General features: G+C 41.7%; 3 protein-coding genes and 2 pseudogenes across 7 annotated transcripts; all 5 read right to left on the bottom strand.

Moving 5' to 3' along the window:
- Nucleotides 1-8: 8 nt before the first annotated feature.
- LOC119888476 (protocadherin alpha-C2-like) lies at nucleotides 9-24,837 on the bottom strand. 5 transcript variants are annotated; one of them, XM_038699034.1, is made up of 3 exons: nucleotides 22,220-24,837; nucleotides 3,013-3,048; nucleotides 9-1,233 (listed from the first exon to the last, which is right to left on the bottom strand). In XM_038699034.1, the coding sequence occupies exons 1-2, from the start codon at nucleotides 24,638-24,640 to the stop codon at nucleotides 3,037-3,039; spliced, it is 2,433 nt and encodes an 810-aa protein (XP_038554962.1). In that variant the 5' UTR covers nucleotides 24,641-24,837; the 3' UTR covers nucleotides 9-1,233; nucleotides 3,013-3,036. The 5 variants fall into 5 exon arrangements, with proteins under 5 accessions (XP_038554962.1, XP_038554965.1, XP_038554963.1 ...); XM_038699037.1 differs by lacking the exon at nucleotides 22,220-24,837 and adding an exon at nucleotides 19,308-21,933; XM_038699035.1 differs by lacking the exon at nucleotides 22,220-24,837 and adding an exon at nucleotides 4,609-7,208.
- LOC119888478 (protocadherin alpha-C2-like) lies at nucleotides 9-27,697 on the bottom strand. The gene is made up of 3 exons (XM_038699038.1): nucleotides 25,108-27,697; nucleotides 3,013-3,048; nucleotides 9-1,233 (listed from the first exon to the last, which is right to left on the bottom strand). The coding sequence occupies exons 1-2, from the start codon at nucleotides 27,508-27,510 to the stop codon at nucleotides 3,037-3,039; spliced, it is 2,415 nt and encodes an 804-aa protein (XP_038554966.1). The 5' UTR covers nucleotides 27,511-27,697; the 3' UTR covers nucleotides 9-1,233; nucleotides 3,013-3,036.
- LOC119888473 (protocadherin beta-16-like) lies at nucleotides 8,727-11,515 on the bottom strand. The gene has a single exon (XM_038699032.1). The coding sequence runs from the start codon at nucleotides 11,358-11,360 to the stop codon at nucleotides 8,742-8,744; it is 2,619 nt and encodes an 872-aa protein (XP_038554960.1). The 5' UTR covers nucleotides 11,361-11,515; the 3' UTR covers nucleotides 8,727-8,741.
- On the bottom strand, nucleotides 12,532-15,241 carry LOC119888474 (annotated as a pseudogene).
- Nucleotides 16,130-19,027, bottom strand: LOC119888475 (annotated as a pseudogene).
- Nucleotides 27,698-27,740: the final 43 nt, after the last annotated feature.

The raw sequence follows: 27,740 nt of genomic DNA, 5'->3' as shown, positions 1-27,740 counted from the left end.
TTACGCTTAAAAAAAAAATGAAAGTACATGGTCATGTTGATGTGATGTATATACAGTAGCCATAAGGAGATATTAATCAACCCCTTCTCAGAGACTCACTGTACAAACTCCTAAAGACTCATATTCTTAAGTGATAGCCAAGGGAACATAACATTCAATCACATTATACACTAACATACTGAATCCATAAGAATGTCCCACTGCTGCTAGCCACTTTCCTCTTGCCTAGAAACTAGGGAAAAGGAATGAGAATACAGATCTGTTGACCTTTTCTGAATATCTTAGGACACTGGATGAAAATAGTATGCTGTTGTACTTCTTCAATGTGGTCCCATTACAATGTAATCTTCCGTCTCGGCTAAAAAAAATAAAGTGAGGCCTAACTACAGAAATTTGCTTGCTCAATTTGTAAAATATCTACAGCTATCAAAGTACTTTGATTATCCCATGCAAAAACAACTGAAAGGCAGATACATAATAGCTAAAGGCCTCACATTTATCTGTTTGATGTACTGGTTAACTTTAATCTCTTAGAACTCTCATTCATATATTTAGGCCTAGCTCACATACAAAGCACAAAGTCAAATACAAAACATACAGCTACTAAAAGCTACCACATTTATGAAATACTGATTCCCCTTTGAAATTGTAGGTTGGTGCTTTTCTGACAGTTAGTTAATTGTGCTGTTTCACTTTTTATTATATACATGAATGCTGTTATGTAGCAAGACAAAGCACAGAGGTTAAAATGTAATATCCAACATGTGTTTCATTTTTAGAGAGGGGAAACAGTCTCTTAAAGGCATTTCAACAGTCCTGTGTCCACTCTAGTACTTCTTGTTGAGGCTTCTTTGAATATCCATAGGTGTAATTTTTTGTCTGTTTCTTTGTGAGTGTCTCCTCTTGAATTTTTTTTTTTGTATGAAGGTTTTGGATTGTGATTGAAGCCATGCAGTCTTATCATGCACATTGAATGGACAGAGAGGCATCATTGATTGGCTTTTCATGTGCTTGAAGAAGGAGAGGGGGAGGGCCACCATAGTCCATTTGGTTTTATAGCATGACAACTAAACATTATGGGGAACAAGTATCAGACTGAGCAGGATGGATATGGGGTGCGATCATGGGCAGGGGTTTCTCCTTTCCTCCGTGAAGCTTTCCTGTCTGCATCAGTCAAGTTATGCAGTTGGTGGTATGGCCTTACGTGGAACTGCTACTGCTGGTTGTGGATGCCTGCGAACGAGACAAGAAAATCAGATAAATCTGGAAACGAACCTCATCACTGAAAGCCTTGTGACTGGCCAAACTGACACATCTCATGACAGGGGGCTTCAGGCACAGGACAGAGTGGGGTGGAGGGGTTGGGCAGATCCTTGAACATGAAGTGGTGAGGTGGCGGGTCTATCAATGAATACCATGCTCCAAGATTATGTGGAGGAGAGTGGTTGCTAGGTAACTGGGTGACTGGTTTCACTTTGCGTCTCTCCTGCACAAACAATTAGGTCACAACTCACATTACAGCAGACAGAAAATTCATAAGTGTTATTCTGTGTCTGTGTGAAGTCAGTAGCACTAGAATTACAGTTTTAACCAACCCCAATCATACAGAAACAGCACAGTCCCATCCCACGGGTAACATTTAAAAATAGGATACTCCTAATCTATCAGTGATGGAGGTAAACACAAATTAATCTTCACATGCACAGCATCCTTTTGAAAACACTGATTCAATTAAAGTCATAGCAGCATTTTCTTGACAACAAATTTAGTTAAAGGATTTTTTTTAGAATTGTGATCAGTGGCCTTCAGGCAGAGCAGCATGCTGAGGTTATTATTTTGTATTTAAAGTATGAAAAGTATGACTAGGACAGGGATAATGTTTAAATGCTACTTTATCTGGATCACCACTTTCACTTGTCTGCAAAACTGACCACAGATTGTCACATTATCGATTAGGATTTCTATGGCCTGATGTCTTTGTCCCCTGAAGTCAATCAAAATGGTTAAGGCCTCATTAGTATTAAACCTGTCAAACTATAAAAAACTTTGGCGAAGGTACATAATCCTGAAATACTGACCAAATTAGTGTTAACTACTGTGGTAATTAGATTGCTTACATGCATTTTAGTGCTTTAAAGGGTAACTTTGGAATTTTCCGATTTTCATATGTTTTTGTGTCTCTGTGACTAATGGGAACAACATTTTTTGAAATTGGTCCAGTACTGAGCAAGAGCGCTGCATTCGGCAGCAGTGAGACAGGGCGCCCTACAGAGACTTTGGTGTTTTAAAGTGTTAAACACACCAAAGTCACACAATAACAGAAACTAACCAATCGTGGTAGCAGTAGACCAGAGTGGTCAAATTTCTATTTTTGTCAATGGAGTCTGGTGGCTGGTTAAACAAAAATGATTTTAGTGTTAAAAATAAACGCGACCGGACCCCGGATAAGCGGATGAAGATGGATGGATGCTTTTAAAAAATGTCTTTCTGTAAGGATATTTTCCACAACATTGTAAGACACTTAAATTAACTATCTAAGCCTGTCAGTGACAAAAACAAGCACTTTAGTGGGCATACTTTGACAGTGTGCAATGCCTGCAAAGAGTACATTGTAGCCCTGTCTTGCTGCTGACTGCTGCGTGCTCGCTCAATACTGGACAAATTTCAAAACATGTTGTCCCAGTTTGTCACATAAACACAAAACATGGGAAAAGAGCCAGGTTGAAAAATAGCAAGGTTATCCTTTAAGGATGAGACTGCAATATGAGTAACAATAACCAAAATGTAGGCATGAAGAAGTTAACACAGGATTTGGCAAACTGCTGCATGTGATGTCAATTAAGTGATCCTTTGAATTTAAAAAGAAATCTGATTCTCCAAGTGATATTAATCAAGACAAAATTGTTTTTGTTAACACTGAGAACAGAAAAAACACAAACAACAACCCAAACATTAAGTTCTGTAACATCATTCAAAAAAGGGAATCCGGGGCGGGGGAGGGAGACTGCATACCTCCAGCTGCAGAGTGGACTTCCCTCATTTAGGGTACTTTAGAGTGGGGAGAAAAAAAAACAAGCAATTCAATGGTCAGGTCATTGCAAGCACAAAAAGGATTATTTGTGTATATGATCACAGAGTTGATGTCGAGGCACTATGAATGAAATGTTATCTTTGAAAATACCACAGACTACGAATGGTTGGTTGTTCTTCCAACAGAATACTAACCATCAGAGAGAGAGAGAGAAAGAGAGAGAGAGAGAGAGAGAGAGAGAGAGAGAGAGAGAGAGATCGGTAGATCAACATTCATCGTATCAACTTAGTCAATAGTCAAATCACACTGTCACTGGGGAAAAAAGGTCACTTGTGGGTTTAGCATTCTGCATTAAGTACTGTGGTGATGTAGAGCACAGAAAAGTCCTACACATTTCCAGACTCTCCAATACTGCAGACTGTGCTTGACCTTTAACTCCTGACAGTGACAGGAGACCTGCTCCACACCGTTGGCAGAGCTTATGTGTGTTGAAATGCACCCCTGTATTGTTGCTGTCATTGCTCAGAAGAGAGAAAAATTGTAGTGCATGTCATGTGTTTGAAGACAAAAAACAAGCCATGCATTACAAGGGAATTATAATATAATCACTCAAAAGAATCATTACCCACATACTTCTGTTGTTATATAAGCTCTTGACTTGATTGTGTTTTTCTTTTGTAGCAAATGATCAATGAAGACATACACATCCCACTGATATATAGGCCACAGACCAAAGTCACACAAATAAATAGAAGAAAAAAACTTTTCAGTAAGTGCTGCACTGTAAATCAAGAGCAAAATCGTAAAGACAAACAGCTGCAGGATATTTTATGAAGCAAATGTGTCATTTTCAATATTTTCTTCAGGTGGGTTGCTATTAACTGTTATATTTGTTAGGCCATTGGATTCTTTGATATCTGTTTAAATAACAAATTTTATGTCTTTTCATTTCTTTTTCTGATGGAGCTTTTTTTAACATGGTCCGCAAAGGTATGGCATTTCCACTAGTTGAATGTTAAGCATGATATTGGGAGTTGGGGTCTTAACAGTATTTTTTGTTGAAACCTAACACATAAATTTTTATACTATCATATAAATAGATTGAGGGACGTGAAACTTTGTTGTTACGGTATTTAAATGTGGGCCGGTGTGAAGATGTCACACACACAGGCAAAATTGAAACCGGAAAGTAAAAATATGAACACTATCACTGACGTCAGCGGTAGAACAATAATCAAATGTTTGGCTGTGTACTGTAAATGTGTACTGACCTAACATTTATACTGCTTTAGTGATTTTCGTATTGTAGTTTTGTTCTTGTATCTGGTTTGATATATTAAATACATTCACCCGTCACTGAATTTAGATGAAGTTTTCTCCATGTTTAACATTATTTTTTTTCCCCATCACCTTTACTTGAGTCATACAATACGTACTGCAAAAAAGGACAAAATACTGCCAATTCACCAGTTGTATGAGCTGGTGAACTGCTTTAACAAAAGGCCAGATTTTTCCCCAAACTGCAGTTGGGAATAAGAATTCATTTAAACTGTGGTAAAGTGAGCGACCATTTATACCTGCAGAGTGGAAGCTGCTGAGTCGCTAGTGTCTGTCAGTCCTGTGCCTCTCGGTAGACTGGACACGATGTATCTGGAGCCCTTTGGCACAGGCTGTCTAACCACCAGCTTCCCTTTCCTGGTCTCCGCTAGAAACAGACTGTACCAGTAGGCATCGTTGGAGACCAGAGTGGAATCTGCGATGGTGGAGTTCCTCTCACTGATCACACTGTTCCTGCAGGGAGGAGCCGCTTTGCTGGGCTTGGGTTTCTGACACTTGAGCACGATGGTGACCAATATGGTGATGAGCAGGAGAAATGACACCGAGCCCAGACCGATGACCAAATACAGGTTTAGGTCTGAAAAGATGTCGTATTCCAGAGGCACCTCAGTCATGTCAGAGTAGGCCTTCACGGCAGTCTCCACTGTGGACAGCTTGATGGTGACTGTGGCAGACAGAGCAGGCTGCCCGTTGTCTTTGGCAACAACAACCAGTCGCTGGTGGCGCGGGTCTCTGTAACTGAACATCCTCATAGTCCGGATCTCTCCGTTGTACTGGTCCAGACTGAACAAGGTGGCGTCAGTCACCTGTAGGAACTGGTAGGTGATCCGAGAGTTGTGCACCGAGTCGGTGTCTAAGGCTATCACTTTGGCAACCAGAGAGCCTTTATCGGTGGATCTGGGGATCTTTTCCTCCACCACAGAGCCGTGCGCGCGCCACGGAGACACAATAACCGGAGCGTTGTCGTTCTGGTCCACAATAATGATGTGCACGGTCACGTTACTGCTCAGTGGAGGAGAGCCAGAGTCTCTGGCCTCGATGTGGAAAAGAAACTCCTTCTCGATCTCATAGTCAAAAGTTTTTAGTGCGTAAAGGTTCCCGTTCTCTGGATTGATGGAGAACAGCATGGACATGGAGGTGTTGGCTATCTCCTTCTCTAGGATGAAATAAACTAGATACTGGTTTTCATGGAGGTCAGGGTCAAACGCAGAGAGTGAACTCAGCAAGGCCCCAGGTGCGTTATTCTCCGTTACACGTATAGTATAAAATGATTGAGGGAACTGTGGAACATTGTCATTCACATCCAGCAGCTCTAACGTCATAGTTTCATTGTCAGATAAAGGAGGAGAACCTCTGTCTGTAACAGTGAAAGTGATGTCATATTCTGGGACCTTCTCGCGGTCTAACGGCTCTGACACTACTAATTCATAATAGTTATCAGAGGACTCCCTCAGTCTGAAAGGCATGTTATCTGGAATATGCAGATCTACCACTCCGTTGTCACCTGAGTCTTTATCACTGACACTAACTACAGCTATCACTGTGTCAATGGGCTCACTCTCTTTGATTGGACTTTGAAATGATTTGATGGATATTTGTGGGTGATTGTCGTTCATATCTGTCACCTGTATTGTCAGCTTACACTGTCCAGATAAGGAGTTAGGCCCCTTATCGCTGGCAATAACCTCCATTTCATAAAGCTTAAAATCTTCATAATTTATCATCTCTTTCACTCTGATTTCACCATTTTCTGGATTCAAGTTGAACATCTGTTGCGTTCTCTCTGATGTATACAAACTATATGAATAAACAATCTCGGAATTAGAACCTTCATCTAAATCAGTGGCGTTTAGTTTGATTACTAGACTTCCAATCGGGGAGTTTTCCATCACATCTACGACGTATCTGTCTTTGTCAAATGAAGGGGCGTTGTCGTTCACATCAAGCACGCGAATAACGATGCTGGCTGTACCTGTGCGCGTGGGGACCCCACCGTCCACTGCAGTGAGTATTAGGTTATGATAAGCCTGCTGCTCTCTATCTAAAGCTTTCTTCAGAATCAAATCTGCAAACTTTGTCCCGTCTCTCCCGGTCTGAATTTCAATAGTGAAGTGTTCACTTGAGCTCAAATGGTAATTTTTCACAGAATTCGGTCCCACATCTGGGTCTGCAGCATTATTCAAAGAGAATCTCTCTCCAACGGGGCTTGATTCAGAGATGTCCAAGTGCATCGTTCCTCGTCGAAAATGAGGAGCGTTGTCGTTAATATCCGTGATTTCCACCTCAATATTAAACATTCGTATTGGATTTTCAATCGTAGCGTCTAATTTAAGAAAGCATGATGTAGTTGTTTTCGAAGGGCATAAAAACTCTCTGTCTATCCTTTCCAAAATGAACAGCTCTCCCGTGTCTTTGTTGATGTCAAGATATTTTTTATTGGCTACTACATCTATGCGCATTTTTCTTTTATTCAGACTCTTCACGTCTAATCCCAAATCAGTTGCTAAATTAGCAACGACAGATCCTTCCTCCATTTCTTCAGGAACAGAATAATGAGTAACGGTGAATACCGTGTTCATGATGGCAGAAAGAAAGATAAATACGGTAACGTACCCTCTCCCGAACAACAGTCGGATATGACGCGCCATCGTACAGATACCGTAGTTATATTGTTGACTTGAAAGGGGCTGAAACCTGGATAAACCGTCCCCTTGTTGAAGGAAAACAAAGAAATGAGGATTTTAAAAAGAAAAGGTTTCTTCACGCTTAGACCAAGAGTGACCTCCTTGTAATATGAGAACTGACTGTCCGTCCTCCAAAACAACTATCGCGAGAAGGATGACCTCATCAGAGAGTGTCTTTAAGCTGAGAGCAGCGACGAAATTAGTCATTAGTGTGCATTTGTATCTTTTTAAAAACTAAAAAATGGTAAACTTAGGAGGAGCGCGAATGGATTTTAATCACAGTTTAAGAAGCTGGAAATAACTCTTTCGGTGACTTTTTTTATTTCTCGTTTATAAACTTTTCTTTCCTGTGTGGGATGTGGAATTCTGAAAACCTGAATTCGTTCAATCATGACATTATGAACGTATTTTTTGTCACACATTTATACAGTGATCATAAAGGCATAGTGTGTATATCACGGTATCAACTTTCCTTTCTGTTCGGCGAGTTTTACGCACAGTTGTCTGTGCCCCACATATAGGCTAATTTATCCTTTCAAATACCTAATGAATGCAAAAATATCAAGGCTGGAATAACAAGAAAGACAGATATTTAGGAAAACAGAGTATACATTATTTGTTAGTTACATGTCAAATGTCATAAAAGTTTATCGACTTTTCAGAAACTAACTGCCCGCTAATGTAAAAGTGAAGCAGAAAGTTCAAATTATTCAGTGCTGGCACGACAAGCTGGCCATGAGTACTGTGGTCACTTATGAGTTGACTTGATGGTTATTCACGAAGTAGGTGAGAGCCGGTTTGGTTATAAAAGCACCACTTTCACCATGAAGGGATGACCAAAGAGTCATTTGATCAATTTCATGTATGACGATTTCCTTCCTGACCTCGCATGTGAATTTTCATAGCTGTGTGAGGAAGTATGCAGACCATACACCCCAAATACAGATTTTCGACTAAGTAATTATTTGGACCAAGTCTATATTTTGATTAGTACTGATTCTGTTGAAGTTAGAATTATCTATCATGTTTGAAATTAGTGAGTATCTCTTGGGTAAAATTTAAGGCATTTAATAAATGCTAATGTAAAACAACCATGTTGATACATCTTAACAATGTCTAACAGAGGTGGGGATGGTAGTAACACCTTTTTAAAAAGTGATACAACTGAGGCAGTGAAAGACAGTAAAGACTGTCACCAAATAATACTGTATCTACCATGTGACACTGATCAGATGCTGCAAGAAATTACAAAACCTCAGAGGACAAAAGTAAAATATTACAGCAGTGGTAAGCAAAAAGTGGCCCAAGCTGGCATTTTCCATTTCATTGTTCAAAACATTTACATAATCTTCCATCAGTCTACCATATATAAGGATGAGTATAGATCTCAACAAATATGATGTCATTCATAAAATCTAAAACTGCCCAATGTGCAGAAAGACAGCAGGTTTTCTGAACAGAACATTGTACTAAAATTAAGTCTAAAAAACATGCAAAATGAATTACTCATATATAATATAATTTAGCCTATTTGACCAGAACACATTTGTGTTTAAAACAGTATTTTTAGAGATGTATATGTGCTGAGAAGTGTAATACATTTCTTCAGATGCATGTTTTTGTAGCGTGGTCTCAACATTTAATTCTTCACTCTTATTGTTATAATTTACCCCAGTAGGTTATAAAAATCAAACTCCTTGTATTTGACATAAGTTATTGAATTCTGTGATTGGAGAACTTGTAAACATCGCTAGACTATTTGGATACGTCGTGGCAAACGAGTGCTCTAACACGAAAATTCTGCGAGTTATCATTGCTAAGAGAAAAAGTGTTGCAATCATGCCCAGTCTCCCCTGGATCGGTGTGTCACACCAGATAAATAGATGTTTTTCCCATACCTGCAGAGTGGAAGCTGCTGAGTCGCTAGTGTCTGTCAGTCCTGTGCCTCTCGGTAGACTGGACACGATGTATCTGGAGCCCTTTGGCACAGGCTGTCTAACCACCAGCTTCCCTTTCCTGGTCTCCGCTAGAAACAGACTGTACCAGTAGGCATCGTTGGAGACCAGAGTGGAATCTGCGATGGTGGAGTTCCTCTCACTGATCACACTGTTCCTGCAGGGAGGAGCCGCTTTGCTGGGCTTGGGTTTCTGACACTTGAGCACGATGGTGACCAATATGGTGATGAGCAGGAGAAATGACACCGAGCCCAGACCGATGACCAAATACAGGTTTAGGTCTGAAAAGATGTCGTATTCCAGAGGCACCTCAGTCATGTCAGAGTAGGCCTTCACGGCAGTCTCCACTGTGGACAGCTTGATGGTGACTGTGGCAGACAGAGCAGGCTGCCCGTTGTCTTTGGCAACAACAACCAGTCGCTGGTGGCGCGGGTCTCTGTAACTGAACATCCTCATAGTCCGGATCTCTCCGTTGTACTGGTCCAGACTGAACAAGGTGGCGTCAGTCACCTGTAGGAACTGGTAGGTGATCCGAGAGTTGTGCACCGAGTCGGTGTCTAAGGCTATCACTTTGGCAACCAGAGAGCCTTTATCGGTGGATCTGGGGATCTTTTCCTCCACCACAGAGCCGTGCGCGCGCCACGGAGACACAATAACCGGAGCGTTGTCGTTCTGGTCCACAATAATGATGTGCACGGTCACGTTACTGCTCAGTGGAGGAGAGCCAGAGTCTCTGGCCTCGATGTGGAAAAGAAACTCCTTCTCGATCTCATAGTCAAAAGTTTTTAGTGCGTAAAGGTTCCCGTTCTCTGGATTGATGGAGAACAGCATGGACATGGAGGTGTTGGCTATCTCCTTCTCTAGGATGAAATAAACTAGATACTGGTTTTCATGGAGGTCAGGGTCAAACGCAGAGAGTGAACTCAGCAAGGCCCCAGGTGCGTTATTCTCCGTTACACGTATAGTATAAAATGATTGAGGGAACTGTGGAACATTGTCATTCACATCCAGCAGCTCTAACGTCATAGTTTCATTGTCAGATAAAGGAGGAGAACCTCTGTCTGTAACAGTGAAAGTGATGTCATATTCTGGGACCTTCTCGCGGTCTAACGGCTCTGACACTACTAATTCATAATAGTTATCAGAGGACTCCCTCAGTCTGAAAGGCATGTTATCTGGAATATGCAGATCTACCACTCCGTTGTCACCTGAGTCTTTATCACTGACACTAACTACAGCTATCACTGTGTCAATGGGCTCACTCTCTTTGATTGGACTTTGAAATGATTTGATGGATATTTGTGGGTGATTGTCGTTCATATCTGTCACCTGTATTGTCAGCTTACACTGTCCAGATAAGGAGTTAGGCCCCTTATCGCTGGCAATAACCTCCATTTCATAAAGCTTAAAATCTTCATAATTTATCATCTCTTTCACTCTGATTTCACCATTTTCTGGATTCAAGTTGAACATCTGTTGCGTTCTCTCTGATGTATACAAACTATATGAATAAACAATCTCGGAATTAGAACCTTCATCTAAATCAGTGGCGTTTAGTTTGATTACTAGACTTCCAATCGGGGAGTTTTCCATCACATCTACGACGTATCTGTCTTTGTCAAATGAAGGGGCGTTGTCGTTCACATCAAGCACGCGAATAACGATGCTGGCTGTACCTGTGCGCGTGGGGACCCCACCGTCCACTGCAGTGAGTATTAGGTTATGATAAGCCTGCTGCTCTCTATCTAAAGCTTTCTTCAGAATCAAATCTGCAAACTTTGTCCCGTCTCTCCCGGTCTGAATTTCAATAGTGAAGTGTTCACTTGAGCTCAAATGGTAATTTTTCACAGAATTCGGTCCCACATCTGGGTCTGCAGCATTATTCAAAGAGAATCTCTCTCCAACGGGGCTTGATTCAGAGATGTCCAAGTGCATCGTTCCTCGTCGAAAATGAGGAGCGTTGTCGTTAATGTCCGTGATTTCCACCTCAATATTAAACATTCGTATTGGATTTTCAATTGTAGCGTCTAATCTAAGAAAGCATGATGTAGCTGTTTTCAATGCGCATAACAACTCTCTGTCTATCCTTTCCAAAATGAACAGCTCTCCCGTGTCTTTGTTGATGTCAAGATATTTTTTGTTGCCTACAACATCTATGCGCATTTGTCTTTTATTCAGAGTTTTCACGTCTAATCCCAAATCAGTTGCTAAATTAGCAACGACAGATCCTTCCTCCATTTCTTCAGGAACAGAATAATGAGTAACGGTGAATACCGTGTTCATGATGGCAGAAAGAAAGATAAAAACTGAAACGTACCCTCTCCGGGAATACTGACGGATATGATGAGCCATTGAGGAGAATCCGTATTTAAAACCTTGAAATGCGATGTGTGGTTGAGAAAGGAGAAACAGTCCCCTTTATTTAATGATAAAAGCCAGCGAGGGTCTTCATGGAAAACGTTTCTTTATGGTGGTATCAGCAGAGATTTGCGTGCAATATGTCTGCCTGCCCGGGCTCCAATGAACTATCGTGAGAACGATGACTTCATTGGTGAGTCTGTTTTTGTGGAGTGCAGCGACGTGAATAGTCCTTTTTTAGCATTTACACCTCGTACAATCGCGGTTTCTATACAAATATAGATTGTGTGAGAACTTTTAAATTCGGTTATAAGAAAAAGTATAATTAAATATTTTACTTGTTTTTAATAGGATGTGGGAAACAACTAAAAGTTATATATTTTTCCTTGTATTGCTTTTATGACTATGGAAATATACTATTTGAAAAAATTTTTACTGCAGACATGCTACACATTCTATCAGTGCAAATATATGGAGTCATAGCCCTTTGAGTTTGACTTTTACGCGCTAATCTCTGTGCGTAAAACCAGTGTGGTAAAATTTGACCGCGTGTCTAATCTCTAGATTTATGTGTTTTCTAAAAGCCTTCAGTAAATATTTTAGTTGCTTAATTGATGTTGCCATATGCAACACTCACACAGTTGCTTTATGACCTATGTAATATCCAATTTTAACGGTACCTAAATACCCTGTGCAAGAAAAGATGTTTTATGGAAGGGACAAAGATTGCAAATGTCAAGGGATTTATTTAATGTTTATTTTTAAAAAATGGAATCGTGTTAACATTAAAATTATACCTATGTAAACTTTGATTACTAGTATGGATACGGTGTTAATTTTTCCGTACTCATTTATAAAACACTAATAAAATATGATTTTTTAGAGTCTGGATACCAATGGGGAATACATACATCTACATATAGGTCCTGAAAAGGATACAAAGTTGGAAATCTTCAACATTGCAAGGACCAAACAATAGCTGTTACAAATGGCTGTATTTGATGTTTTGGTGGAAGACAAATGAGTTATTTTATGGGAGTAAATGTAGCAATATGACAGTGTAAAAATGCGGTATCAAAAATAAAAGTCCTGTTTCGCATTAGTATTTAAGTAAAAAGTACAATGTTTGGCTCCGAAATGTAATTGAGTAGAAGTATAAAGTAGCGTGAAATGGAAATACTCAACAAAACTTGTACAAATACCTCAAAACTGTACTTGAGAACAATACTTGAGTAAATGTACTTAGATTCCACCTGACGACCATATTCAGAGAATGTTTGTGCATATCATATGTTAAGTTGAGGTTTACCTGCAGAGTGGAAGCTGCTGAGTCGCTAGTGTCTGTCAGTCCTGTGCCTCTCGGTAGACTGGACACGATGTATCTGGAGCCCTTTGGCACAGGCTGTCTAACCACCAGCTTCCCTTTCCTGGTCTCCGCTAGAAACAGACTGTACCAGTAGGCATCGTTGGAGACCAGAGTGGAATCTGCGATGGTGGAGTTCCTCTCACTGATCACACTGTTCCTGCAGGGAGGAGCCGCTTTGCTGGGCTTGGGTTTCTGACACTTGAGCACGATGGTGACCAATATGGTGATGAGCAGGAGAAATGACACCGAGCCCAGACCGATGACCAAATACAGGTTTAGGTCTGAAAAGATGTCGTATTCCAGAGGCACCTCAGTCATGTCAGAGTAGGCCTTCACGGCAGTCTCCACTGTGGACAGCTTGATGGTGACTGTGGCAGACAGAGCAGGCTGCCCGTTGTCTTTGGCAACAACAACCAGTCGCTGGTGGCGCGGGTCTCTGTAACTGAACATCCTCATAGTCCGGATCTCTCCATTGTACTGGTCCAGACTGAACAAGGTGGCGTCAGTCACCTGTAGGAACTGGTAGGTGATCCGAGAGTTGTGCACCGAGTCGGTGTCTAAGGCTATCACTTTGGCAACCAGAGAGCCTTTATCGGTGGATCTGGGGATCTTTTCCTCCACCACAGAGCCGTGCGCGCGCCACGGAGACACAATAACCGGAGCGTTGTCGTTCTGGTCCACAATAATGATGTGCACGGTCACGTTACTGCTCAGTGGAGGAGAGCCAGAGTCTCTGGCCTCGATGTGGAAAAGAAACTCCTTCTCGATCTCATAGTCAAAAGTTTTTAGTGCGTAAAGGTTCCCGTTCTCTGGATTGATGGAGAACAGCATGGACATGGAGGTGTTGGCTATCTCCTTCTCTAGGATGAAATAAACTAGATACTGGTTTTCATGGAGGTCAGGGTCAAACGCAGAGAGTGAACTCAGCAAGGCCCCAGGTGCGTTATTCTCCGTTACACGTATAGTATAAAATGATTGAGGGAACTGTGGAACATTGTCATTCACATCCAGCAGCTCTAACGTCATAGTTTCATTGTCAGATAAAGGAGGAGAACCTCTGTCTGTAACAGTGAAAGTGATGTCATATTCTGGGACCTTCTCGCGGTCTAACAGCTCTGACACTACTAATTCATAATAGTTATCAGAGGACTCCCTCAGTCTGAAAGGCATGTTATCTGGAATATGCAGATCTACCACTCCGTTGTCACCTGAGTCTTTATCACTGACACTAACTACAGCTATCACTGTGTCAATGGGCTCACTCTCTTTGATTGGACTTTGAAATGATTTGATGGATATTTGTGGGTGATTGTCGTTCATATCTGTCACCTGTATTGTCAGCTTACACTGTCCAGATAAGGAGTTAGGCCCCTTATCGCTGGCAATAACCTCCATTTCATAAAGCTTAAAATCTTCATAATTTATCATCTCTTTCACTCTGATTTCACCATTTTCTGGATTCAAGTTGAACATCTGTTGCGTTCTCTCTGATGTATACAAACTATATGAATAAACAATCTCGGAATTAGAACCTTCATCTAAATCAGTGGCGTTTAGTTTGATTACTAGACTTCCAATCGGGGAGTTTTCCATCACATCTACGACGTATCTGTCTTTGTCAAATGAAGGGGCGTTGTCGTTCACATCAAGCACGCGAATAACGATGCTGGCTGTACCTGTGCGCGTGGGGACCCCACCGTCCACTGCAGTGAGTATTAGGTTATGATAAGCCTGCTGCTCTCTATCTAAAGCTTTCTTCAGAATCAAATCTGCAAACTTTGTCCCGTCTCTCCCGGTCTGAATTTCAATAGTGAAGTGTTCACTTGAGCTCAAATGGTAATTTTTCACAGAATTCGGTCCCACATCTGGGTCTGCAGCATTATTCAAAGAGAATCTCTCTCCAACGGGGCTTGATTCAGAGATGTCCAAGTGCATCGTTCCTCGTCGAAAATGAGGAGCGTTGTCGTTAATATCCGTGATTTCCACCTCAATATTAAACATCCGGACAGGATTTTCAATTGTAGCGTCTAATTTTAAGAAAGCAGTATGACGTTGTCTTTAAGGGGGCATAACAATTCTCTGTCTATCCTTTCCAAAATGAACAGCTCTCCCGTGTCTTTGTTGATGTCAAGATATTTTTTGTTGCCTACAACATCTATGCGCATTTGTCTTTTATTCAGAGTTTTCACGTCTAATCCCAAATCAGTTGCTAAATTAGCAACGACAGATCCTTCCTCCATTTCTTCAGGAACAGAATAATGAGTAACGGTGAATACCGTGTTCATGATGGCAGAAAGAAAGATAAAAACTGAAACGTACCCTCTCCGGGAATACTGACGGATATGATGAGCCATTGAGGAGAATCCGTATTTAAAACCTTGAAATGCGATGTGTGGTTGAGAAAGGAGAAACAGTCCCCTTTATTTAATGATAAAAGCCAGCGAGGGTCTTCATGGAAAACGTTTCTTTATGGTGGTATCAGCAGAGATTTGCGTGCAATATGTCTGCCTGCCCGGGCTCCAATGAACTATCGTGAGAACGATGACTTCATTGGTGAGTCTGTTTTTGTGGAGTGCAGCGACGTGAATAGTCCTTTTTTAGCATTTACACCTCGTACAATCGCGGTTTCTATACAAATATAGATTGTGTGAGAACTTTTAAATTCGGTTATAAGAAAAAGTATAATTAAATATTTTACTTGTTTTTAATAGGATGTGGGAAACAACTAAAAGTTATATATTTTTCCTTGTATTGCTTTTATGACTATGGAAATATACTATTTGAAAAAATTTTTACTGCAGACATGCTACACATTCTATCAGTGCAAATATATGGAGTCATAGCCCTTTGAGTTTGACTTTTACGCGCTAATCTCTGTGCGTAAAACCAGTGTGGTAAAATTTGACCGCGTGTCTAATCTCTAGATTTATGTGTTTTCTAAAAGCCTTCAGTAAATATTTTAGTTGCTTAATTGATGTTGCCATATGCAACACTCACACAGTTGCTTTATGACCTATGTAATATCCAATTTTAACGGTACCTAAATACCCTGTGCAAGAAAAGATGTTTTATGGAAGGGACAAAGATTGCAAATGTCAAGGGATTTATTTAATGTTTATTTTTAAAAAATGGAATCGTGTTAACATTAAAATTATACCTATGTAAACTTTGATTACTAGTATGGATACAGTGTAAATTTTTCTGTACTCATTTATAAAACACTAATAAAATATGAATTTTTAGAGTCTGGATACCAATGGGGAATACATACATCTACATATAGGTCCTGAAAAGGATACAAAGTTGGAAATCTTCAACATTGCAAGGACCAAACAATAGCTGTTACAAATGGCTGTATTTGATGCTTTGGTGGAAGACAAATGAGTTATTTTATGGGAGTAAATGTAGCAATATGACAGTGTAAAAATGCGTTATCAAAAATAAAAGTCCTGTTTCGCATTAGTATTTAAGTAAAAAGTACAATGTTTGGCTCCGAAATGTAATTGAGTAGAAGTATAAAGTAGCGTGAAATGGAAATACTCAACAAAACTTGTACAAATACCTCAAAACTGTACTTGAGAACAATACTTGAGTAAATGTACTTAGATTCCACCTGACGACCATATTCAGAGAATGTTTGTGCATATCATATGTTAAGTTGAGGTTTACCTGCAGAGTGGAAGCTGCTGAGTCGCTAGTGTCTGTCAGTCCTGTGCCTCTCGGTAGACTGGACACGATGTATCTGGAGCCCTTTGGCACAGGCTGTCTAACCACCAGCTTCCCTTTCCTGGTCTCCGCTAGAAACAGACTGTACCAGTAGGCATCGTTGGAGACCAGAGTGGAATCTGCGATGGTGGAGTTCCTCTCACTGATCACACTGTTCCTGCAGGGAGGAGCCGCTTTGCTGGGCTTGGGTTTCTGACACTTGAGCACGATGGTGACCAATATGGTGATGAGCAGGAGAAATGACACCGAGCCCAGACCGATGACCAAATACAGGTTTAGGTCTGAAAAGATGTCGTATTCCAGAGGCACCTCAGTCATGTCAGAGTAGGCCTTCACGGCAGTCTCCACTGTGGACAGCTTGATGGTGACTGTGGCAGACAGAGCAGGCTGCCCGTTGTCTTTGGCAACAACAACCAGTCGCTGGTGGCGCGGGTCTCTGTAACTGAACATCCTCATAGTCCGGATCTCTCCGTTGTACTGGTCCAGACTGAACAAGGTGGCGTCAGTCACCTGTAGGAACTGGTAGGTGATCCGAGAGTTGTGCACCGAGTCGGTGTCTAAGGCTATCACTTTGGCAACCAGAGAGCCTTTATCGGTGGATCTGGGGATCTTTTCCTCCACCACAGAGCCGTGCGCGCGCCACGGAGACACAATAACCGGAGCGTTGTCGTTCTGGTCCACAATAATGATGTGCACGGTCACGTTACTGCTCAGTGGAGGAGAGCCAGAGTCTCTGGCCTCGATGTGGAAAAGAAACTCCTTCTCGATCTCATAGTCAAAAGTTTTTAGTGCGTAAAGGTTCCCGTTCTCTGGATTGATGGAGAACAGCATGGACATGGAGGTGTTGGCTATCTCCTTCTCTAGGATGAAATAAACTAGATACTGGTTTTCATGGAGGTCAGGGTCAAACGCAGAGAGTGAACTCAGCAAGGCCCCAGGTGCGTTATTCTCCGTTACACGTATAGTATAAAATGATTGAGGGAACTGTGGAACATTGTCATTCACATCCAGCAGCTCTAACGTCATAGTTTCATTGTCAGATAAAGGAGGAGAACCTCTGTCTGTAACAGTGAAAGTGATGTCATATTCTGGGACCTTCTCGCGGTCTAACGGCTCTGACACTACTAATTCATAATAGTTATCAGAGGACTCCCTCAGTCTGAAAGGCATGTTATCTGGAATATGCAGATCTACCACTCCGTTGTCACCTGAGTCTTTATCACTGACACTAACTACAGCTATCACTGTGTCTAATTCTATGTTTTCATTGACTGGACTCTGAAATGATTTAATAGATATTTCTGGGTGATTATCATTCATGTCTTCAACCAGAATCTTTATGGTACATTGTCCTGACAAACTATTGGCTCCTTTGTCAGTTGCTATAACTTCCATATCATAAATCCTGAAATCCTCGTAATTTAACATTCCTTTAACATTAATTTCACCAGTGGAAGGATTCAGGTTAATGTTTCTTGTGTTTTCTCTGACGTATATAAACTATATGAGTACGTGATATCAGAATTTGATCCCTCGTCTAAGTCTGTTGCATTAAGATGAATAACAAGGCTCCCTATGGGAGAATTTTCCATTATTTTTAGATTGTAACTCACTTGGTCAAAAGCAGGAGCGTTGTCATTTGTGTCTAAAACACGAACTATAACACTTGCAGTGCCAGAACGTGCAGGTGTGCCTCCATCTACAGCTGTGAGTATTAAATTATGAACAGCTTGCTGCTCTCGATCTAATTTCTTTGTTAAGATTAATTCGGCAAACTTCGACCCATCTCTCCCGGTCTGAACTTCAATATTAAAATGTTCACTTTCACTCAGATGGTATGTTTTCACTGAATTGCTTCCAACATCAGGATCAACTGCATTGCTGAGAGAGAATCTCTCCCCTTTTGGCGTCGCTTCAGATATATCTAAATGTATGACGTCTCTTCGAAACTGTGGGGCGTTGTCGTTCATGTCCAGAATTTCTAGTTCTATGTTAAAAATTCTCAGAGGATTTTCTAGTATTACTTCCAGTCTAAGATAGCAAGACGCTGACGACTTGGTATTGCATATGTATTCCCTGTCTATCTTCTCAACAATGTACAGTTCACCCGTCTCTTTGTTCACATCCAGATATTTCTTATTTGCAATGATGTCGAGACGCATCTTCCTCTGATTCAGTGTTTTAACGTCCAAACTGAGATCTGTAGCAAGGTTTGCCACAACTGATCCTTCTTTCATTTCCTCTGGTATTGAATAATGAGTCACTGAAGTCGAGATGTGATGAACTAAGGAAAAAAGAACAACGAGCAGCACGTACCTTTTGCAAAACTGCATTGTTACAGAGGACCCCATTGTTGTGTGTTGGGCTACCGCACTTCAGTCGATATAATGTGCATTTGCAGCTATTTTGAATTTCGGTGTAATGTCCATGATCCTTAATATATTAACGCAATTAAATTCCGAGGATATTTCCGCGTTAAAACAACACGAGAGCGTTTTCGGGTGCAGTTTCAGCCCCACGGAGCTGTCCGGTTGTTTCACGGTCTGGCCTAATGACATCGATTCACTGTCATGGCGTTCACTGGCTGGCATTTTACTAACAAAACAGCGCCACCCTTTAGGTTTTTCAAGACACTTTAAATTCATTTAATGGGTTGCACTTTGAAATTAGTTTATCAGTACCAATATTACTTTAAATGTGTTATTGCAGACAACAATAATCACATTTATTTATACTATGTATGAGCTGATCTTTGGAAGACGAATCACCGCAGATAAAGTAAAAATGAAATGTCACTCATTTTTCATAAATGATGACTATAAAACGAAATGTGTACGTTGGACTCTTACCTGCAGAGTGGAAGCAGCTGAGTCGCTAGTGTCTGTCAGTCCTGTGCCTCTCGGTAGACTGGACACGATGTATCTGGAGCCCTTTGGCACAGGCTGTCTAACCACCAGCTTCCCTTTCCTGGTCTCCGCTAGAAACAGACTGTACCAGTAGGCATCGTTGGAGACCAGAGTGGAATCTGCGATGGTGGAGTTCCTCTCACTGATCACACTGTTCCTGCAGGGAGGAGCCGCTTTGCTGGGCTTGGGTTTCTGACACTTGAGCACGATGGTGACCAATATGGTGATGAGCAGGAGAAATGACACCGAGCCCAGACCGATGACCAAATACAGGTTTAGGTCTGAAAAGATGTCGTATTCCAGAGGCACCTCAGTCATGTCAGAGTAGGCCTTCACGGCAGTCTCCACTGTGGACAGCTTGATGGTGACTGTGGCAGACAGAGCAGGCTGCCCGTTGTCTTTGGCAACAACAACCAGTCGCTGGTGGCGCGGGTCTCTGTAACTGAACATCCTCATAGTCCGGATCTCTCCGTTGTACTGGTCCAGACTGAACAAGGTGGCGTCAGTCACCTGTAGGAACTGGTAGGTGATCCGAGAGTTGTGCACCGAGTCGGTGTCTAAGGCTATCACTTTGGCAACCAGAGAGCCTTTATCGGTGGATCTGGGGATCTTTTCCTCCACCACAGAGCCGTGCGCGCGCCACGGAGACACAATAACCGGAGCGTTGTCGTTCTGGTCCACAATAATGATGTGCACGGTCACGTTACTGCTCAGTGGAGGAGAGCCAGAGTCTCTGGCCTCGATGTGGAAAAGAAACTCCTTCTCGATCTCATAGTCAAAAGTTTTTAGTGCGTAAAGGTTCCCGTTCTCTGGATTGATGGAGAACAGCATGGACATGGAGGTGTTGGCTATCTCCTTCTCTAGGATGAAATAAACTAGATACTGGTTTTCATGGAGGTCAGGGTCAAACGCAGAGAGTGAACTCAGCAAGGCCCCAGGTGCGTTATTCTCCGTTACACGTATAGTATAAAATGATTGAGGGAACTGTGGAACATTGTCATTCACATCCAGCAGCTCTAACGTCATAGTTTCATTGTCAGATAAAGGAGGAGAACCTCTGTCTGTAACAGTGAAAGTGATGTCATATTCTGGGACCTTCTCGCGGTCTAACGGCTCTGACACTACTAATTCATAATAGTTATCAGAGGACTCCCTCAGTCTGAAAGGCATGTTATCTGGAATATGCAGATCTACCACTCCGTTGTCACCTGAGTCTTTATCACTGACACTAACTACAGCTATCACTGTGTCTAATTCTATGTTTTCATTGACTGGACTCTGAAATGATTTAATAGATATTTCTGGGTGATTATCATTCATGTCTTCAACCAGAATCTTTATGGTACATTGTCCTGACAAACTATTGGTTCCTTTGTCGGTTGCTATAACTTCCATATCATAAATCCTGAAATCCTCATAATTTAACATTCCTTTAACATTAATTTCACCAGTGGAAGGATTCAGGTTGAATGTTTCTTGTGTTTTCTCTGACGTATATAAACTATATGAGTACGTGATATCAGAATTTGAACCCTCGTCTAAGTCTGTTGCATTAAGATGAATAACAAGGCTCCCTATGGGAGAATTTTCCATTATTTTTAGATTGTAACTCACTTGGTCAAAAGCAGGAGCGTTGTCATTTGTGTCTAAAACACGAACTATAACACTTGCAGTGCCAGAACGTGCAGGTGTGCCTCCATCTACAGCTGTGAGTATTAAATTATGAACAGCTTGCTGCTCTCGATCTAAATTCTTTGTTAAGATTAATTCGGCAAACTTCGACCCATCTCTCCCGGTCTGAACTTCAATATTAAAATGTGCACTTTCACTCAGATGATATGTTTTCACTGAATTGCTTCCAACATCAGGATCAACTGCATTGCTGAGAGAGAATCTCTCCCCTTTTGGCGTCGCTTCGGAAATATCTAAATGTATGACGTCTCTTCGAAACTGTGGGGCGTTGTCGTTCATATCCAGAATTTCTAGTTCTATATTAAATATTCGTACTGGATTTTCTAGTATTACTTCCAGTTTGAGATAGCAAGATGCTTTTGTGATGCAAATATATTCCCTGTCTATCTTCTCAACAATGTACAGTTCACCCGTCTCTTTGTTCACATCCAGATATTTCTTATTTGCAATGATGTCGAGACGCATCTTCCTCTGATTCAGTGTTTTAACATCCATGCTGAGATCGGTAGCAAGGTTTGCTACCACTGATCCTTCTTTCATCTCCTCAGGAATAGAGTAATGACTTACTGATGTCGATACGTAATGAACTGAAGAAATAAAAATAACGATCGACACGTACCTTTTGCATGACTGCATTGTTACAGAGGATCCCGTTGTCGTGGGCGGGTTCACCGTTCGAGGTATGTTATCCGATTTAATGCATGTTTCCTCTAATGTGGAAATGTGCTGTAAAGACCTCGATCAAATTATTTTCGTGCGATTTTAAAATCCAAAAAGATGTAGTCGCTATTAAGAGCTAAATACTGCTTCTTGAGACAGGTAAGGGTTTCAGCATCACGGAGCTGTCCGTTTGTTTCAGTGTCTTTTTCACTAAGATTCACTGTCATGGTGTACATGACCTGGGGTTTTTTTGGAGTAAACAGCGCCACTCCGTGCATTTAACCAATTGTTACAGTTATGGTAAGTAAAATTATTTATGTAGGCTAGAACTCAAAAATTAGTTTGAGATTGGACACCGCTGCAGACGTTGCAGCAAATAACACCGTTTATCAGTTTGTTTAACTAAATGACAAAACTTTACCATAAACATTTTACACAGGAAAATTAAATTGAATGATCTGAGAAATACAGAAACACGTGTATGGCCTACATTGGACTCTCACCTGTAGGGTGGAAGCAGCTGAGTCGCTAGTGTCTGTCAGTCCTGTGCCTCTCGGTAGACTGGACACGATGTATCTGGAGCCCTTTGGCACAGGCTGTCTAACCACCAGCTTCCCTTTCCTGGTCTCCGCTAGAAACAGACTGTACCAGTAGGCATCGTTGGAGACCAGAGTGGAATCTGCGATGGTGGAGTTCCTCTCACTGATCACACTGTTCCTGCAGGGAGGAGCCGCTTTGCTGGGCTTGGGTTTCTGACACTTGAGCACGATGGTGACCAATATGGTGATGAGCAGGAGAAATGACACCGAGCCCAGACCGATGACCAAATACAGGTTTAGGTCTGAAAAGATGTCGTATTCCAGAGGCACCTCAGTCATGTCAGAGTAGGCCTTCACGGCAGTCTCCACTGTGGACAGCTTGATGGTGACTGTGGCAGACAGAGCAGGCTGCCCGTTGTCTTTGGCAACAACAACCAGTCGCTGGTGGCGCGGGTCTCTGTAACTGAACATCCTCATAGTCCGGATCTCTCCGTTGTACTGGTCCAGACTGAACAAGGTGGCGTCAGTCACCTGTAGGAACTGGTAGGTGATCCGAGAGTTGTGCACCGAGTCGGTGTCTAAGGCTATCACTTTGGCAACCAGAGAGCCTTTATCGGTGGATCTGGGGATCTTTTCCTCCACCACAGAGCCGTGCGCGCGCCACGGAGACACAATAACCGGAGCGTTGTCGTTCTGGTCCACAATAATGATGTGCACGGTCACGTTACTGCTCAGTGGAGGAGAGCCAGAGTCTCTGGCCTCGATGTGGAAAAGAAACTCCTTCTCGATCTCATAGTCAAAAGTTTTTAGTGCGTAAAGGTTCCCGTTCTCTGGATTGATGGAGAACAGCATGGACATGGAGGTGTTGGCTATCTCCTTCTCTAGGATGAAATAAACTAGATACTGGTTTTCATGGAGGTCAGGGTCAAACGCAGAGAGTGAACTCAGCAAGGCCCCAGGTGCGTTATTCTCCGTTACACGTATAGTATAAAATGATTGAGGGAACTGTGGAACATTGTCATTCACATCCAGCAGCTCTAACGTCATAGTTTCATTGTCAGATAAAGGAGGAGAACCTCTGTCTGTAACAGTGAAAGTGATGTCATATTCTGGGACCTTCTCGCGGTCTAACGGCTCTGACACTACTAATTCATAATAGTTATCAGAGGACTCCCTCAGTCTGAAAGGCATGTTATCTGGAATATGCAGATCTACCACTCCGTTGTCACCTGAGTCTTTATCACTGACACTAACTACAGCTATCACTGTGTCTAATTCTACGTTTTCATTAACTGGACTCTGAAATGATTTAATAGATATTTCTGGGTGATTATCATTCATGTCTTCAACCAGAATCTTTATGGTACATTGTCCTGACAAACTATTGGCTCCTTTGTCGGTTGCTATAACTTCCATATCATAAATCCTGAAATCCTCATAATTTAACATTCCTTTAACATTAATTTCACCAGTGGAAGGATTCAGGTTGAATGTTTCTTGTGTTTTCTCTGACGTATATAAACTATATGAGTACGTGATATCAGAATTTGATCCCTCGTCTAAGTCTGTTGCATTAAGATGAATAACAAGGCTCCCTATGGGAGAATTTTCCATTATTTTTAGATTGTAACTCCCTTGGTCAAAAGCAGGAGCGTTGTCATTTGTGTCTGAAACATGAACTATAACACTTGCAGTGCCAGAACGTGCAGGTGTGCCTCCATCTACAGCTGTGAGTATTAAATTATGAACAGCTTGCTGCTCTCGATCTAAATTTTTTGTTAAGATTAATTCGGCAAACTTCGACCCTTCTCTTCCGGTCTGAATTTCAATATTAAAATGTTCACTTTCACTTAGATGGTATGTTTTCACTGAATTGCTTCCAACATCAGGATCAACTGCATTGCTGAGAGAGAATCTCTCCCCTTTCGGCGTCGCTTCAGATATATCTAAATGTATGGCGTCTCGTCGAAACTGTGGGGCGTTGTCGTTCATGTCCAGAATTTCTACTTCTATATTAAATATTCGTAATGGGTTTTCAAGTATTACTTCCAGTCTGAGATAACAAGACGACTTTGCAGGACAAATATTTTCCCTGTCTATCTTCTCAACAATGTACAGTTCACCCGTCTCTTTGTTCACATCCAGATATTTCTTATTTGCAATGATGTCGAGACGCATCTTCCTCTGATTCAGTGTTTTAACGTCCAAACTGAGATCTGTAGCAAGGTTTGCCACAACTGATCCTTCTTTCATTTCCTCTGGTATTGAATAATGAGTCACTGAAGTCGAGATGTGATGAACGAAGGAAAAAAGAACAACGAGCAGCACGTACCTTTTACAAGACTGCATTGTTACAGAAGAGCTCGTTGTTGTGTGTTGGTTCATCACAGTTCAGCCAGTACAATGTACATTTCCCTTGTTTTTCAAAATGTTATTTATGGTCCTGTACTGAAGCATATTTGAATTATTTTAATCCCGAGTTTATCGGTGGATAAACTGAGCAATCGCGTTTTCGTCGTTGCTTTTCAACACCACGGAGCTGTCCGGTTTCTTCGATCTGCACTAATGACAACGATTCACTGTCATGGCGTTCATTGACTGTAGTCTGTTGCGGAAACAGCGCCACCTTTTGTATTTTGTAACTCTCGTTGTTTAACATGAACCTTTTTAAAATGGATTTTTACGAGTAAATGTGGATTTATTGTCGCTTATTCTTTTTGAAAATATTGCTGAAAAGAATCATTACACTGATAAATATTTTAAATCTAAAAATGTCTTAGAATGGAAATACAATATCGCTAAATATTGATAAATGATAAATCTAAAAACAAATATGTACATTGGACTCTCACCTGCAGGGTAGACGCAGCTGAGTCGCTAGTGTCTGTCAGTCCTGTGCCTCTCGGTAGACTGGACACGATGTATCTGGAGCCCTTTGGCACAGGCTGTCTAACCACCAGCTTCCCTTTCCTGGTCTCCGCTAGAAACAGACTGTACCAGTAGGCATCGTTGGAGACCAGAGTGGAATCTGCGATGGTGGAGTTCCTCTCACTGATCACACTGTTCCTGCAGGGAGGAGCCGCTTTGCTGGGCTTGGGTTTCTGACACTTGAGCACGATGGTGACCAATATGGTGATGAGCAGGAGAAATGACACCGAGCCCAGACCGATGACCAAATACAGGTTTAGGTCTGAAAAGATGTCGTATTCCAGAGGCACCTCAGTCATGTCAGAGTAGGCCTTCACGGCAGTCTCCACTGTGGACAGCTTGATGGTGACTGTGGCAGACAGAGCAGGCTGCCCGTTGTCTTTGGCAACAACAACCAGTCGCTGGTGGCGCGGGTCTCTGTAACTGAACATCCTCATAGTCCGGATCTCTCCGTTGTACTGGTCCAGACTGAACAAGGTGGCGTCAGTCACCTGTAGGAACTGGTAGGTGATCCGAGAGTTGTGCACCGAGTCGGTGTCTAAGGCTATCACTTTGGCAACCAGAGAGCCTTTATCGGTGGATCTGGGGATCTTTTCCTCCACCACAGAGCCGTGCGCGCGCCACGGAGACACAATAACCGGAGCGTTGTCGTTCTGGTCCACAATAATGATGTGCACGGTCACGTTACTGCTCAGTGGAGGAGAGCCAGAGTCTCTGGCCTCGATGTGGAAAAGAAACTCCTTCTCGATCTCATAGTCAAAAGTTTTTAGTGCGTAAAGGTTCCCGTTCTCTGGATTGATGGAGAACAGCATGGACATGGAGGTGTTGGCTATCTCCTTCTCTAGGATGAAATAAACTAGATACTGGTTTTCATGGAGGTCAGGGTCAAACGCAGAGAGTGAACTCAGCAAGGCCCCAGGTGCGTTATTCTCCGTTACACGTATAGTATAAAATGATTGAGGGAACTGTGGAACATTGTCATTCACATCCAGCAGCTCTAACGTCATAGTTTCATTGTCAGATAAAGGAGGAGAACCTCTGTCTGTAACAGTGAAAGTGATGTCATATTCTGGGACCTTCTCGCGGTCTAACGGCTCTGACACTACTAATTCATAATAGTTATCAGAGGACTCCCTCAGTCTGAAAGGCATGTTATCTGGAATATGCAGATCTACCACTCCGTTGTCACCTGAGTCTTTATCACTGACACTAACTACAGCTATCACTGTGTCTAATTCTACGTTTTCATTAACTGGACTCTGAAATGATTTAATAGATATTTCTGGGTGATTATCATTCATGTCTTCAACCAGAATCTTTATGGTACATTGTCCTGACAAACTATTGGCTCCTTTGTCGGTTGCTATAACTTCCATATCATAAATCCTGAAATCCTCATAATTTAACATTCCTTTAACATTAATTTCACCAGTGGAAGGATTCAGGTTGAATGTTTCTTGTGTTTTCTCTGACGTATATAAACTATATGAGTACGTGATATCAGAGTTCAATCCTTCATCTAAGTCTGTTGCATTAAGATGAATAACAAGGCTCCCTATGGGAGAATTTTCCATTATTTTAACAGTGTAAATTGACTTGTCAAATATGGGTGCATTATCATTTGTGTCTGAAACATGAACTATAACACTTGCGGTACCAGAACGTGCAGGTGTGCCTCCATCTACAGCTGTGAGTATTAAATTATGAACAGCTTGCTGCTCTCGATCTAAATTCTTTTTCAAGATCAAATCGGCAAACTTCGACCCATCTCTCCCGGTCTGAACTTCAATATTAAAATGTTCATTTTCACTCAGATGGTATGTTTTCACTGAATTGCTTCCAACATCAGGATCAACAGCGTTGCTCAATGAAAATCTTTCTCCTGCAGGCGTTGACTCAGATATGTCCAAATGTATGGCGTCTCTTCGAAATTGTGGGGCGTTGTCATTAATATCCAAAATTTCTAGTTCTATGTTAAATATTCGTAAAGGATTTTCAAGTATTACTTCCATTTTCAAGTAGCACAATGTCAGCGTTTTTGTACAAAGATTTTCCCTGTCAATCTTCTCAACAACATAAAGCTCACCAGTCTCTTTGTTCACATCCAAATATTTTTTGTTGGCGATAAGGTCAAGGCGCATCTTCCTCTGATTCAGAGTTTTAACTTCCAGGCTTAGATCGGTAGCAAGGTTTGCAACAACTGATCCTTCTTTCATTTCTTCCGGTATTGAATAATGGGTCACTGAGGCCGTTAAATGATGAACGTAACAAAAGAGAACAACATGCGCCACGTACCTTTGTGACTGCATTATTACAACGGACCGCATTGTGGTTCTTCTATTCGCCGATTGTAGCACATTAGTCGATATAAGGAATATATAAACTGATTTACAGCTTCGCCATTAAGAACTCCGTTCAACCCTATTGATGAAAATTTAAATCCGTGAATATTTTGATGCTTAAAACAGCGGAGTATCCTTCTCGCCTTTAACGCACGGTTCAGCACCACGGAGTTGCCCGGACGTTTGGAGCTTTACAATGGTTCCCTGTCATGGCG

The sequence above is a fragment of the Micropterus salmoides genome, unplaced genomic scaffold (assembly GCF_014851395.1).
Source record: "Micropterus salmoides isolate LMB-PRFRI ecotype aquatic unplaced genomic scaffold, ASM1485139v1 Ms_hic_scaffold_5, whole genome shotgun sequence".
Taxonomy (NCBI): domain Eukaryota; kingdom Metazoa; phylum Chordata; class Actinopteri; order Centrarchiformes; family Centrarchidae; genus Micropterus; species Micropterus salmoides.
Note: the sequence above shows the minus strand (reverse complement) of the source record. Positions and strands in the feature narration are given on the sequence as shown.

Bases quoted from the DNA above. Each gene is read 5' to 3' on its own strand.
- LOC119888476 (XM_038699033.1), bottom strand. From the start codon at position 7,017: ATGGCGCGTCATATCCGACTGTTGTTCGGGAGAGGGTACGTTACCGTA. The intron at 1,234-4,608 runs GTATAAATGGTC...TCTCGTTCGCAG, and splicing joins CAGCAGCTTCCACTCTGCAG to GCATCCACAACCAGCAGTAG.
- LOC119888473 (XM_038699032.1), bottom strand. From the start codon at position 11,360: ATGGCTCATCATATCCGTCAGTATTCCCGGAGAGGGTACGTTTCAGTT.
- LOC119888478 (XM_038699038.1), bottom strand. From the start codon at position 27,510: ATGCGGTCCGTTGTAATAATGCAGTCACAAAGGTACGTGGCGCATGTT.